Genomic DNA, 15508 nt, shown 5'->3' with positions numbered 1-15508 from the left:
GACTTCGTCCATAACCACAACACAACTATAAAAAGTAAATCATAGTTTCAAACTTCACACACAAACAATACCAAACATAGTAATATCAAACAGCATCACTCATAGTAGTACGCTAGTAGACAGATAAGACCCAGTCTCGTCCATAGGTTCACTCTTACTGGTAGTACCTCCTCAGGTGCTCCACATTCCAAGGATGTTCCAACTTTCTCCCGTCCAGGGCCTCCAGGTAGTAGGATCCTTGCCTTTTACAGTTGATTACTCTATAGGGTCCTTCCCAGTTTGGGCCCAACTTCCCATGTGCTGGGTTCTTGGTTGACAAAGAGACCTTTCTCAGGACGAGATCTCCTATATTGAAACGCCTAGACTTCACCATCGCATCATACTGCCTAGCCATGAGGTTCTTATACTTTGTTGCCCTGTGTTCTGCGTTTGCCCTTACCTCGTCTATTAGATCGAGGTTCAGACGAAGCTGGTCCTCATTATCCTTGTCTTGATACATCATCACCCTGTGATTAGCCATATGTACTTCTGCAGGTATGACTGCATCGCTTCCATAGGCTAACTTGAAAGGGGTCTCCCTTGTAGGGGTCCTCACTGTGGTCTTGTATGCCCATAAAACTCCTGGTAATTCATTTGGCCATATTCCCTTTGCCCCCTCAAGCCGAGTCTTGATGATTTTCAACAAGGATCGGTTTGCAACTTCAGCCTGGCCGTTGGCTTGGGGGTGTGCAGGGGAGGAGTAATGGTTCTGAATTCCAAAGTGTAAGCAAAAGTCCTTGAAGAGTGCATTGTCAAATTGTCGTCCGTTGTCAGACACCAATACCTTTGGCACTCCAAATCTGCATACAATGTTCTTCCAGACGAAGTTTTTCACATTCTGCTGTGTGATATTTGCCAACGATTCTGCCTCCACCCATTTGGTGAAGTAATCGATGCCCACCACTAGAAACTTCATCTGCCTTATTCCCAAAGGGAAGGGACCCAAAATGTCTAGTTCCCATTGTGCAAAGGGCCACGGTGCCACCATTGGGGTGAGGTATTCCGATGGTTGTCTGGGGACGTTGCTAAATCGCTGGCATTGGTCGCAGACCTTAACGTATGCTTTAGCATCAGCTTGCATGTGCGGCCAGTAATACCCTGCACGGACGACCTTGTGGACAAGTGATCTGGCTCCTGAGTGATTGCCACATGCCCCTTCATGAACTTCTCTCAGCACGTAGTTTGCTTCGTCCGGAGTTAAGCATCTAAGGTAAGGTTGAGAGAAACCTCTCTTATATAGCACTTCATTCATAAGGACGTATCTAGCTGATCTCACCCTCACCTTTCTGGCCTCGTCTTTCTCTTCTGGTAATCGTCCATCCTTCAAGTATGATACAATGGGAGTCATCCAACTTTCTCTGTTATCCACCTGCTGTACTTCCTGGACATCGATACTTGGCATATATTGAACTTCATCTGACTTCTCTAATGATTCATCTGCTGAGGCCTCTTTTGCTATAGTATCAGCTTCCACGTTCTCCTCCCTTGGGATTTGAACGAAGTCAGCTTTTTCAAACCTTTTCACAAGGCGCATCACTCTACCAAGGTATTTCTTCATTCTTTCTTCCTTCGCTTCATACGTCCCATTCACTTGCCCCATGATCAGTTGAGAATCCCCCATGACACATATGGACTTGGCTTCTACGGACTTTGCCAATTCTAACCCTTTGAGGAGGGCTTTATATTCGACTTCATTGTTAGTCGCTTAATACTGTAGACGGACTTTATGTTTCAGTTTATCTCCCTCTGGGGATTGCAAGACCACACCAATTCCTCCTGCATGCCGTGTAGATGAACCATCCACGTGGACGATCCATCTCTCACTGTCTTCTGTCTCTCTATGACTTGGGGTAAACTCTGCAATAAAATCTGCTAGGGCTTGAGCTTTTATGGCATGCCTTGGTTGATACCTGATATCGAACTCACTTAGCTCCACGGCCCACTGGATTAATCGTCCTGCAGCTTCCAGTCTATTCATTGCCTTTTTGAGAGGATGATTTGTCATAACATTAATGACATGTGCTGGGAAATAATGCCTCAGCTTCCTTGAAGCTGTGATTAGTGCGAAGGCCAACTTCTCCATTTGTGGATATCGTCCTTCCGCTCCTTTCAATGCCTTGCTTGTATAATACACAGGTCTTTGGACTTTATCTTCCTCTCTTATCAATGCTAAGCTCACTGCATGTGGGGTTACCGCTAGGTACAAATATAGTTCCTCTCCTTCCACTGATGGACTCAGCAGCGGTGCCATGGTAAGGTATACTTTCAAATCTTCGAAAGCTCTCTGACACTCGTCGGTCCATTCGAATGCTTTTTTGAGAACCTTAAAAAATGGCAAACATTTATCAGTAGCTTTAGAGACAAACCTGTTAAGCGCAGCGACTCGTCCAGTGAGGGATTGGATTTCCTTGGTATTTTGCGATGGCTTCATGTCTAGTATTGCTTGAATTTTATCTGGATTCGCTTCAATTCCCCTGTGGGATACCATAAAGCCAAGGAATTTCCCTAATGATACTCCAAAGGCACATTTGCTAGGATTCAGCTTCATGTGATACTACCTCAATGTCTCAAATGTCTCCTGCAGGTCGTCTAGATGTCTTCCTTTGTCCTGACTTTTCACCAGCATGTCATCTACATAGACTTCCACATTCCGCCCAATCTGCGGACGGAATATGTGGTTGACCAACCTCTGATACGTCGCCCCTGCATTCTTTAAACCAAACGACATCACCTTATAGCAGAATAAGCCTTGACTGGTGACAAAAGATGTCTTCTCTTGATCAGCCTCGTCCATTCTTATCTGATTGTATCCTGAAAAGGCATCCATGAAGCTAAGCAATTTATGGCTTGCAGTTGAGTCTACTAACTGGTCAATGCGCGGTAACGGATAGCTGTCCTTGGGGCAAGCCTTGTTCAGATCAGTGAAGTCCACGCACATTCTCCACTTGCCATTCGCTTTTTTGACCATTACTACATTGGCCAACCAATCCGGGTAGTACACTTCCCGAATGAACTTTGCTACCATCAGCTTTTGGACCTCGTCCTTGATTGCACTATCTCTCTCAGGGGCAAACACCCTCTTCTTTTGCCGCACAGGCTTGGAGGAAGGACATACATTCAAATGGTGGGTAATGACACTAGGGTCTATACCCGGCATATCCTCGTGACTCCACGCAAACACGTCGATGTTTTTCTTCAAAAATTGGACGAGGTCCGTCTTAATCTTCTCTTCTAAATCTGCTCCCACCCTGGTACACCTCTCAGGGTTATCTTCATCCAAGGAAATATCTTCCAATGCTTCAGTAGGTTCTGCTACAACCCTCTTTTCTTCAATGTTCATTGCTTGAACTTGTTCATCCATGGCCAGCATGGCCAAGTAACACTCTCTTGCTGCCAGTTGGTCACCTTGTACCTGTCCTACCCCGTGTTCTGTTGGAAACTTGACTGATAAGTGGTAAGTAGAGGTAACAGCTTTCCAACTATTCAAAGTTGGCCTCCCAATGATGGCATTGTAAGAGGATGGACAATCTACCACAAGGAAGTTCACATCCTTGGTAATCTGTCGTGGATATGCCCCCACTACCACGGATAAGGAAATGGTACCCACTGGTTGCACCTTCATCCCACCAAAGCCTACTAGGGGGGAGTTCACTGGACGGAGCTGGTCTCGTCCTAATCTCATCTGCTGAAAAGCTGGATAATATAAAATGTCTGTTGAGCTTCCATTGTCCACAAGCACTCTTCTGCTTGTGTAGTTTGCAATTAGTAAGGAGATGACGAGGGCATCATCATGAGGGTGATGAATTCTGTCAGCATCCTCGTCCGTGAAAGTGATTGCCCGCTCGTCCGTAGATCTTGCTCTTGGTGATCGTCCAGAAAGTTGGACGCTCTGTACTACCTTCAAGTATGCTTTCTTGGACTTGGACGACTGGCCAGTTGTACTTCCCCCAATGATGACTCTTATCTCCCCGAGTGGTGGTCGCGATGAATCTTCCATCTTTCCCTTCTGTTTCTCGTCCCTCTGGTCTCGTCCAAGGAAACCCCTCAACTTCCCTTGCCTTATGAGATTTTCAATTTGTTGCTTCAAGTCAAAACACTCGTCCGTGTCATGACCATGATCCCTATGGAAGTGACAATACTTGTTCCTGTTGCGCTTGTTGGGATCACCCTTCATTTTCTCCGGCCACTTCAGGGAAGGATCATCCTTGATTTGCATAAGGACTTGCTCAAGTGGGGCGTTTAAAGGGGTATACTACCGGTTCCGTACTGGAGGGCCTGGCTTCTTACTTTCTCGATCTCTCATTTCCTCTATCCGTCCCTTCTTTGGACGAGTACCTTGCTCGTGCTGACGACTGGGATTTGCGTCCATTCTCTCGGACCTCTTCCTCTTCTTAGTAATGATTGCATCTTCTGCATTCATAAAATTCTGAGCCGAATGGACGAGTTCGGCCATGGACTGGGGCTCTTTTTCATAGAGCTTGTGTATAAACAGATCTGAATTCACCCCATTGTGGAAGGCTGCCAGTAGAAGCTTATCATCTGCTTCGTCCACACTGAGAGCTTCTCTGTTAAAACGGGTGATAAATGACCGAAGGCTCTCGTTCTCTCCCTGCTCTATTGTCAACAAACTGGACAAGGAACGCTTGTGCCTTTGTCCTCCAATGAAATTGTTAACAAATAACTTACTCAACTCTTCAAAAGAACTCACCGAATTTGGAGGTATTTTGCTAAACCAAACTCGCGCCGAACCCTTAAGGGTGGTTGGGAAGGCCCTACACATTATCTCATCAGGCACTCCTTGAAGATGCATGGTGGTCTTGAAAGTGGCTATGTGATCAAACGGGTCACGTGTTCCATCATATGAATCCAGAGAAGGCAACTTGAACTTTGATGGTAGTGGGTGACCGTTGATGGAAGCCGTAAAGGGAGAATCAGTCCTGTGAACCAAGTCTTCTATCGGATTCGCCCTTTTCATATTCTCCTTCATTTCCTCCATAACTCTCTTCATTTGGTCCATTTCTTCCTTCAAGTATGGTACCGTTCGTGAAGTGGTGCCTCTAAACTGACTTCCAACTTCGGTATTCTCTCTTCCACCATGACTATCTGTTTGTCTTCCTTCACGTTCTTCTTGTGTTTGCCTCCTCATATTAATCTCCATTCGTAATTCTTGGTTTTGGCGAGTCAACTCCGCCATAGCGTCTGCCATAGATTGTGCATGTTGGGCAGATGACTGCATGACCGGCGCAGACTGGCGATCGCGATGCGGGTTGCTGCTTCCCTGATGGCCTGGGCTAGTAGCCCTTGATCTAGTCCGAACCATCAACCCTTTGTCACGGAGAAGCAAACTGTAAAACAATCGTTTCCCACAGACGGCGCCAACTGATGATTCCTTGATTATCAGTGGGTTGACAAGACTTGAACGTTGATCTTTGGGCTATCTCCTGTAATACAAAGGACACAGAATCAGAGGGGACCGGTGAGGACCGGCCAAAAATCCTCCGATGATCAAGTTAGTTATTTTGAACTCTCTGTAACGAAGAAGTATTCTCTTAAAAGTAAGAAAATGTCTCAATCCCCTTACCCTTCATCGAAGAAGCCTTATATAGTGTGTGTGTGGAACGGTTATCTGTTTGGTAACCGTTCCCAGTGTCGAGGAGTCCGGAGAATTGGGAGTAACTTCCATAACCGCTGTGGAAGTTACCTAGGTCGGACGGGCTGATGAACTCGTCCTTCTATAGTAAGGATGGACGAGACCTTCATGAGGAGCTCGTCCACTTTTAGTCCATCCATAGTAAGGATGGACGAGACCTCCATGATGATCTCGTCCACTTTTAGTGAAAGATGGACGAGATCATCTTGGAAGGCTTGTCGTTCATAAATGACGAGTAGATCTCACGAGGTATTAAGCTCGTCCATATACGGACGAGGTTCGCTGGTACGCTTGCAATTTTCTCCGCCTATTGTAGCTTCTGTCGTTGGACGAGACATATGGACGAGTTATGGACTTGGGATTATTTGTGACACCATCAGGTTCCACCAACTGGCCAATGGAAAGCACTGCATTCACATTTCAGAAATGTGAAAACAATTAGAGCTCAAAGTCAGATTTTGCAAACTCAAATGCACTCAAAGTCAGGGAAGTCTGCACCAAATTTTGAAATGAAAGAGGATATTCAGCCATAGAGACAGAAGATGATGGCTCACTACCCACCTCACAAGTCTGAATCCTGGCACCATCCTGTCAGGGCGGCCACCGCCAAAGCAGACCAAATGGCCATAAGTCCAACAATGACCCGCGGCCTTCTCTGCCAAATCTGTGCAAATTAGTTCAGGATTTCATAAAACTCAATCCACAGAAGTCTTCTTCGACTTTCGATCTACCAAATCTGAAAAATCTAGGTCCAGATGCCCGGCCACGCGCTACCATGCGCCGCCAAAAGCTTCAGAGGATCGCGGCCTATTCCTTCGTATTCGTACAAATCCAGACTTCATTTCAAGGAAATGTCATTACCACTCGATCCAGCGGCCCTCGAAGTGCCAAACCTGAAAAATCAAGGTTACCGGAGCTAACACGCGTCTTCACGCGCAGCCACAAGCTTCGGAATCGCGGCCTCCTCCTTCAGATTTGTGCAAATATGTTCCAAATTTCAGAAAACGGACAACATCAGGAGATCCAACGGGCCCCGATCTACAAAACCCAAAAATTCCAGGCCCAAACGACGATCCACGCGCCTCCAGAAGATACGGGAATCTCTGCCATCAGCCACACGCGCTGCCCCATATTCTTAAGCGCTCACACGCGTCGCCCTGCCTCTCGCATGCGTGCACGAGCCACACGAGCCCTCAGGGCATGATGTCATCTTCCACTAACCGGTTTGACCCTCCTGTCCAGATCCGACCCGGACCAACCCGAAAATATGACCCGGTTCGAACCGCCTGAAATTAGAAAAAAAAAAAAGATAAAATGCTTTGACCAAGCAGACTTTTGACCTTGACCAAAAAGTCAAAATTTTCAAAACGGACCTATTCCACTCAATTTTTTGAGTACATTCCGATTTTGGGACCCATTTCTTCATTCGAAGCTCAGAAATTGTGCAAATGTCTAATTTTCAAAAAGTTGACTTTTGTGCAAATGTTGACCAAATGTCAAAATTTTTAAGATGGACCTATCATGCTCAATTTTTCGCATAGATTCCGATTTTGGGGTCTATTTCTTCATTTGAGAATCCAAAATTGCTCAAATAGTGTGATTCTGCAACTGTTGGCTTTAAAGTGAACTTTGACCAAGAATTAAGATGTTCGAGCAAAGCTTGTCCTATTCAGACTTTCACATAGATTCTGATTTTGAAATCCACTTATTTGTTTTGGACTTGGAAATCACCAATCAAACCAACATCTTTGAAGAACTGACGGTGTCCAAAACTTAAGCTCCTGAGATCAAAATTTGAGATTCATCCATTTAATTAGGATCCCCTCAAGGTTATTCTCCAGACTTCATCAAGACTTCCCTTACAAAGTACAAATGAACTCTCACAAGTGTGTCCTGAAATTACACTAGGTCATTAGTTCAACCTGCTATTCCTGTTCGGCGCCTACCAGTCTCCAACTTACCATTCCCGTTCGGTGCCTACCATTCCTACCTACCGTTCCCATCTAACGTTCTCACCAAAAATTCTCAACTACCTATCTACCATTCTTCATCTCTCTACTATAAATAGGAGGGTCGGGTTCATCAAAAACTCATCAAAAAAAAAAAAACACACTGAATCATGAAATGAAGATTTGCTTCTTTCAGATTTTCAAATCTTCCTTTTCACAGCCATTTCTCACTATGGCCTCATCATTCTCAACACCTAGCAACCGATTTTGCTTCATAATCGGTTTGAGATCAACCCTCTCATGGTTCGGTCGAAACCCTATTTACAACATCATTGCAGTTTTGAGATTCAAACAAATTTTGTTTCTCCCCTTAATGACCGCATTTGTCCATAAAATTACTCATAACAAGGCCTGTATCGTCCTCCCATGCTTCTGTGGACTTGGTTGGCTAGGAAACCCAAGTCCAACGGACACACCTATTCCTAACCTCAAGGCTCCCGTAGTCTCTTTCCAATTGCTTGGTCTTCCAACAGAAGCAGTGGTTCGGAATAAACAGCAACTTGGCTGGTTTCTAAGACCAGAATCAAAAGTTAGCTCCATCTTTCATTTTTCTGTGCTTTTCCAACAAGTGGCAGTAGGTGAAGATGGTAAAAAGTGTTGGGGTATCCTACAAATTGTCTTCCATCCAACACTTAAAACAACCTCCAAGGCACCAGCTCATCAGAATTCAGCCTTTGGTGCCGGTAAATGGTCACCAAAGCCTTATTCCATGTCCTCACCACTATGGGACCCAAAGGTCATCGTTGCTGGTACCTCAAAACTCACTTTCTGGAATTACTCCAACTTAAAATCAGCTTGAAGAATTTTAGAGGATACTCTTCTGAAATTACTTCAACTTAACGTCTGTCGGCATGGTCCCATCACACAGGCACATTCAATTACTCGCCGCCGGACTTCATTCAACATGCAATCAGTCCCATATCCAAAGGTGTACTTCCCATAAACATCTACACTAGAAGTTCCCCAACATACAGAGCCAGCACCATGGCGGCGTATGTTTTGCCCATTTGCTTTGCTTCATCTCCGTCTTCTTCATTGCCACCACCAGCATACCCAGAATCCATAAGCTTCTGAAGTTACCTCAACTTAACTTGAGTGATAAAATTACACATGCACATTCAACCACTTTCCCACATGCCCTCGCTGTAATCCAAAGCATGATCTTCTGAAATAACTTCACCAGAAGTTCTTAAGAACACGAGGTTATCCCCATGACTTTGCATGTTGTACCCAGCCACCATTCTCTCATCTTCCCCATCTTCAACATCTTGTGATCGCCGCCAACGATCCAAAATACTCTTTTGAAATTACTTCAACTTAACCTCTACTGAGAAGGCTTCATCACGCAAGTACGTTCAAATACTTGCAGACCCCTTTTCAGTCTCATCAAAGCCTTTCATATGGGTGGGTCTACTCTTCGAAAATTATCTCATCCTTCTGAAAGCTCCACCACCTTCAACTACTTCACTTAAAGAGTCAAGTACCAAAAATCCATTTTTTCGAAACTCATTACCACACCACACTCCAAGATTGTGTGCGTGAACGAGTCTCGAGGGGGGCATTTGTAGAGAGGGAAAATTCTCGACCTATCACAAGCTGACATGTCACATTACCAAGTCCACAAAATACAGCCAATTACAAAGCACCACGTATTGCTGCTAGGTTTTGCTATCACTATTCAGAAGCCAACAGAAATTTGCCAAGTGTCATGCAAAAACCAATCACACATCAGCGCACGTGTAAGCGATGACACAAGCAGCCTCGCACGTGTAAGCGATGACTCAAGCAATCCAGCATGTGTAAGCGATGACTCAAGTAGTCCAGCATGTGTAAGAGATGACATAAGCGAACCAATCAGGCTGTGACATGTGTCACCAATCAGGCTCCGCCACGTGTTGCTTACCTACCTCCAAACTCCTATAAATAGAAGCCTTCCTAAGACATTTAGGAGGACCAAGATTCAGGAGGACCAGAATTCAGAAGTGAAAAAGCTCTGCTGGAATCAAGCTCTAAAGCCTCCAGGAACTTCAAGAACTTCAACCCCAAAATCGGAGAACATTCGAAGCAGAATCATCCAAACCGTCTGCCTAGATCCTAAAGTTTGCGGGAATCAAGCTCAAAGGTCCGAAAACATCAACAAATCACAAATCAGTGAAGCTCTACGGATTCAAGCCTCCAAAGCCCCGAAGAACTTCCACCACAAATCTTCAAATACAAAGAACATTCGAAGAGGAATCATCCAAATCATCTTCTTAGATCTCAAAGTTCACTGGAATCAAGCTCAAAAGCCTCCAGAAGCCTCAAACAACCACAAATCAGTGAAGCTCCACGGATTCAAGCCTCTAAAGCCCCGGAGAACTTCCACCACAAATCTTCGAAGACGAAGAACACACGAAGAACACAAAGAACGTGAAGAACAAAGGATTTCTAACAAGCTCATAGCCAGAGATTCATTGTAATTCTGTTCCAAAGATCTTCGATCCATCCCTCAACCAAATTAAAGAATATCTTGTGTTTAAATCAAAATCACATCACTACAAATCCAATCAACAAATCTTTGAAAGAGATCGAATCAGAGGATCAATCTTTTGTAATCACAGAGAATTGTACCACACAATCATCAATACAAATTCACATTTGTGAAACTATTTCACTTGTTTGACTTATTTCGAAACGAGAGATTTAGTCGCTTACAAAATTATAATTTAAAAAAAAAACAAAAAAAAACTAGTCCCATTACAAACAACCTATAATAGTTTTAGTTCTACTAAAACAATACCACAAATGTAACTAATTAACAACAACAACACCACAAATGTCTCCAAAATAACATTATATTAACATAGAAATATATTATCGAATACATAATATTGTCTATAACCATCATCAAAGTTTCAAGTTAATACCACAATCAAAGTTCCAAAGTGTTTAAAAATATCCTTCAACACTTCCAAAAAATGCGGCAAAACTAGAAATTCAATGCAATACACACACTAAGTGACACTATTGTTGCCAACTAGTTCAGCATAAAAGAAAAATATCCTATATTAGCATATATCAGATTTTGTAGTCCCCACCAAGAATAGTAAAATAACTTCTGTGGAAAATCAGTTGACTCCACTACACCAGATTGAAGAGCATCAAGGAATATTCCAAAATCAAAGAGCGTTGTATTTGGTGTTTGTACTGGGCAAGAATTATTCAGAAAATTGTCCATGGCAGAACTATTATCACAAAACGTAGAATTAAGGGTGCATGTTTTATCACCCCCTACAGGCTTGTTGCTAGCATGTGGATTCCCTTTCTATGGAGAACAAATACCAAAAGGCTCCAAGTACCTAAAACAACAACAAACACTTAATAATTAGAAATATATGCTGGAAAGAAACAATTGCACTTCCATTTACCATATAATACAATGTGAAAAATTCTAAATGCAATAAAAATGCTATGGCTCATATGGTACTTTGCAAGTTCGATGGTGTTCACTCTTCAAAGGAAAAGGCCCCAAAGGCTAAAGGTCAGATGAAATCAGAACTTATGTGTTTCCCTTTGATACATTAGCATATGAAAAAAGAATACAAATTAAAGCTTGTCAAGGCAGCAATGTTATTATATTCTCTCTATAAGATGGGATACCAACAGTTAAACTAAGTATCCACCTCGATTTTAGTCAAGAATGTCTCATAAGAAAATTTGAGAAATGCCTTTTATTGGTGAAATTTATTAACTATAATTTTCTTTATTTTTAATTTAATTTTTTTGGTACACAAATGCTTACATACATACATACATACATACATACATATATATATATATATATATATAAAAGTTGCATGATCCAGCATCCCATGTTCAAGTAGAAACACAACACTCATTTCTGTCCCCTATAAACATAAAAGCTACACACTATCATCCCATACCTAAAACTATAAATCATATATTAGATCAATATAAAATAGATTAAATAATATATAAATATGTATTAAATAAAAGTATGGGTAAATATATGCACACACACATCCGAGATAAGGTGGAATTAGCAAAACATGGCCTAATTAAAGTAGGGAAAACTCATTGTGTAGGGGACTTTTCACCATCCCTAGCTACTTCTAAACCCGAGTTTGTCAAAGAGTTGTATGACACAACAAAATGGAAACTTTATAAATGACAAGGATCTTGTTCCTATCCAAAGTGGGTTGTAATAATAGAAATGCATGGCACTGTTGAATCTTGAAAAAAAAAAAAAAAAAGAACTAATTTTCACTTCCAATTTAGCTTGATCCTAGCTAGTAAATCCATGCCAACCAACTCTCAAATTAATGTAGAATGTATAGTCAAGACTCAAGAGCCAAATTTTAACAACTCACGAAGTTATGATATCTAAGCATACCTAACAAGATTTTATTAAGAAACATGTATAGGTCAACAACAAAGTTTTCTTACCACAAAATGTGCCTGGGAGTTCATCAATAAGTTGAGGTTTCCAACCCTTTGAGATTCTTCTAGTAATCACCTTTGGATCTTCAATCAACTCTTTAGTCAAACTCCCTCATGGTCCATTATCGTTACCTTATTTTTTTTTGCAACAATTTCCATTGTTGGTTGAGCTCCAACTACACTATACCTTTTAAAATCAATGTAGTATTGCCTTTTAAAATATGATTATGGAGACTCATAAATTCTACTTTACTTTCAATAATACGTAGCCTTCAATCAAGTCATTTTTTCTATGGACTTAGGCAACTTAAGACCAAATCATGTTAATTCAATGCATTTTCTTTCTTTTTTTTCCTCTCTTTACTTTTTTTTCCCTTCCTTTCGCTTTTTTTTTTTCATACATTTTATCCTTGTATTAGAATTATTTTTCATATTTTTTTAATAAATTCAATTTTATTAATAAAAAAAAAAGTATATATCTTGAAGCACACTTACAATTCTACAAACAACAGGATGTGGCTCCATTGACTCAAAAAGAAAACTTGGACATAGGGGGCAATGTGCCCCTCAATTTTTTTTAAAAATATATTATTATATATGTGGGTACTAATTTTAGCAATTTTATTTTATAAAATTTCAATTTTATCTCTTTAACAATATCATTGACTCTTTTAAAAGTAGGGGTGTCAATGTTTGACCCAACCCGCGAACACGACACGAACCCAACACGGATTTTTTCGGGTTAGGGTTGGGCCTTAATGGGTTTGGGTCATAAACGGGTCAACCCGAAAGCGACACGATAAGAAATGTGTCATAAGCGAGTCAACCCGTGTAACCCGCAATAGACACGTTTGACACGCCAATTTATTTGTGTCAACCCGAAATGACCCACTTAACACAACCCGTTTAAGTCGTATAACAAATAAATATTTATTTTATTTTAGATTTGTCAAATACCTTTTATATCCAACATATATTTTAAATTTAAAAAGCAAAGTGAGTAATTACAAAAATTTACAAGAGATATAATTAGAAATTGAAACTTTCAGATCCTAGAACTACTAATACTTTTTTTTTTTTTTGGCATAGAACTTGCACAAATAAAATTGGATGAGCTTGTGGAAGATGTTATGAATTTTGACATCAACAAAAAATCTATGGATGATAATCGTGGTCATAGTCAGGATTAGTCTACTGTTTGCTCAAATTCTTTTAATATTGATACTTAGCATCTAGCAAGTTCCAAGGATATTATATTTTTGTTGAACTATGTTATTTTATTTTTGTTAAACTTTGTTATTTTGAATTTGGGTTGAAGTGTATGCACTTCTTTTGGAGTGTAAAGAACTTATTTCTAGATGAATGTTATATTTTTGTTGAACTATATTATTTTGAATGTGGGTTGAAGACTTGAGGTGTATGCACTGCTTTTTGGGATGTAAAAAAAAAAAAAAAAAAAAATTCTAGATGGATGTTATATTTAATATTATGCAGGTTGAAATGGGTTGTGTTACATTCGTGTCAACCCAACACGACTCGTTTATTAAGCGTATCAAATGGGTTGGGTCAGGTTAACCCGCCTTATTAATAGGTCAGGTTAGGGTTGAAGGATCATGACACGATTATTAAATGGGTCGGGTTAGGGTTGAGTAATTTAGTCGAATACCCCTACCTCGACACGACACGAACCCGACACGCTAACCCGAATTGACACCCCTATTTAAAAGTATTGTTATAGTCACAAATTTTTCTACAACATTTTTATAAACTATTAGGTAGTAAATTCTTATTGATTCTCATTTGGGCCCACTATTTACATTATTTTTTTACTTATTAATAATCACTCATCACATCAGCAATTTGTAAAAAAGTTTATAGTTCTAGCATTTTTCTCATTTTAAAGACCAAGTCTAAAACAAAATATACAAAGCCCAAAAAAATTAGTCCAACAACAAAATTACCAATTGTAAAACTTAAAAAAATTAAGTTTAGTCAACTAATTTTACCCAAAATAACAATCTAACCCTCCAACAAGGCCACCCCCTATCTCTAAGTTCTAACTCCATCCTTGAAAACATGAACATGAACATGGTCATGATCATAATGACTGGCCAAGGGATGGTTATCCTTGAACCTTCTCTTTCTATTCCTAATGATCAACCTTGCATTATAAAAATAGCATCATTGACATGTGCTGCCAACCATTTATTTCTTCTAGCATCAATCAGCCTCACTAATTAAGATTATCTCCCACCGCAAATGTTATCTCAGGGCACATGTATGTATGGTGTAAAGGGTTATTTAGACCTCACCTTTTTCTAAAGATATTTATATTTTTTTGCCCAGCTTGTTTTTTTATAAAAATTATCCAATAAAAATATATTATACTACTAACACGCCAACAATGGCAATCAACTTGCACTAAAATACCATATGAAACAAGTAAGGATGATATAAGAATGAGGCTGCGATTATGACCTCTCCCTTGGACAAATCAAGATGAACATAGCATAATTAAAAATATTATACCAGTCTCCATGTGTCAAACCAACCTAGAAAGTATTATTTATATGTGTGAAACTGCATGTCATCCTAATTCGCAGTAGCCAAAAGATATCTATGCACGATTGCAAGTTTGAAACAACCTAAAAAAAATACAAAATGATTGCAGAGAGTACAGGCCTTGGCTTTGGGTGGAATGATACAAATCACAAAAGGCAAGCAAAGGACCAGTGAGATGCCTACCTTAAAAAAATTAATCTCTACACACAGAAAACTAAGTTTAACCATAAATTTTCAATACGAAAATATAAAGAAATTAACAAAAACTCAATCTAAATCACCAATATCACTCAAATTCAAGATCTTAAGCATTCTCTCAGTAACCAAGTTCACTTGTTACTCCAAATCCAAAACCCTAAAGCTTCCATAATCCAATCACTCATAAACAACAACTCAAAATCGCTAAAACCCTAGCTTCCACGATTTTACACGAGCAACATTTAACAAATTACCACAGTAAAAAACAAACAGAGAAAGCGAAAAAAAAATGTAGTATTAGGGTTAGGGTTAGAGAAATGAGGACTTGAGCCTTATCGACAAGCTGAACAACGAGTCGACCAATAGGGAGAGGAGAATCGTAAGTGAAGGAGTGATTAAAGGCCTCAGATTGCATGTACCGGGAGAAAACACGACCGTCGGCGGTGAGTCTGGCAATGGCAACGCCAATGTGGTTGTTGACCTTGAAGATCTTCTTCTGGTGAGAGGAGAGCTCGGAATTGGCCTTGGTGAGAAGTCTAGAGACTTAGAGAGAAAATTGGGGATGGAGGTGGCTGAAGAAAAGAGAAGAGAAGATAAAATATGGTATTTA

General features: G+C 40.7%; 1 protein-coding gene and 1 long non-coding RNA gene across 2 annotated transcripts; both read right to left on the bottom strand.

The window, feature by feature from the left end:
- Window positions 1-25: 25 nt before the first annotated feature.
- On the bottom strand, window positions 26-1660 carry LOC126696598 (uncharacterized). Its single transcript, XM_050393304.1, has 3 exons — window positions 824-1660; window positions 326-646; window positions 26-52 (listed from the first exon to the last, which is right to left on the bottom strand). Exons 1-3 carry the CDS (start codon window positions 1658-1660, stop codon window positions 26-28), a joined length of 1185 nt encoding a protein of 394 aa, XP_050249261.1.
- Window positions 1661-10514: 8854 nt separating this feature from the next.
- LOC126697551 (uncharacterized) lies at window positions 10515-12812 on the bottom strand. The gene is made up of 2 exons (XR_007646220.1): window positions 12145-12812; window positions 10515-11036 (listed from the first exon to the last, which is right to left on the bottom strand). It is a non-coding gene; the product is annotated as an uncharacterized LOC126697551 (long non-coding RNA).
- Window positions 12813-15508: the final 2696 nt, after the last annotated feature.

The sequence above is a fragment of the Quercus robur genome, chromosome 8, assembly GCF_932294415.1.
Source record: "Quercus robur chromosome 8, dhQueRobu3.1, whole genome shotgun sequence".
NCBI classification, from domain to species: Eukaryota; Viridiplantae; Streptophyta; class Magnoliopsida; order Fagales; family Fagaceae; genus Quercus; species Quercus robur.
Note: the sequence above shows the minus strand (reverse complement) of the source record. Positions and strands in the feature narration are given on the sequence as shown.

What these genes read in the sequence shown, in the direction of transcription:
- LOC126696598 (XM_050393304.1), bottom strand. Translation starts at nt 1,660, where the DNA reads ATGGGGGATTCTCAACTGATCATGGGGCAAGTGAATGGGACGTATGAA. An exon ending in GCAGATTTGGAGTGCCAAAG is followed by an intron (nt 647 to 823) that starts GTATTGGTGTCT and finishes GAGGGGGCAAAG; the next exon opens with GGAATATGGCCAAATGAATT. An exon ending in GAGATCTCGTCCTGAGAAAG is followed by an intron (nt 53 to 325) that starts GTCTCTTTGTCA and finishes TTGTGTGTGAAG; the next exon opens with TTTGAAACTATGATTTACTT.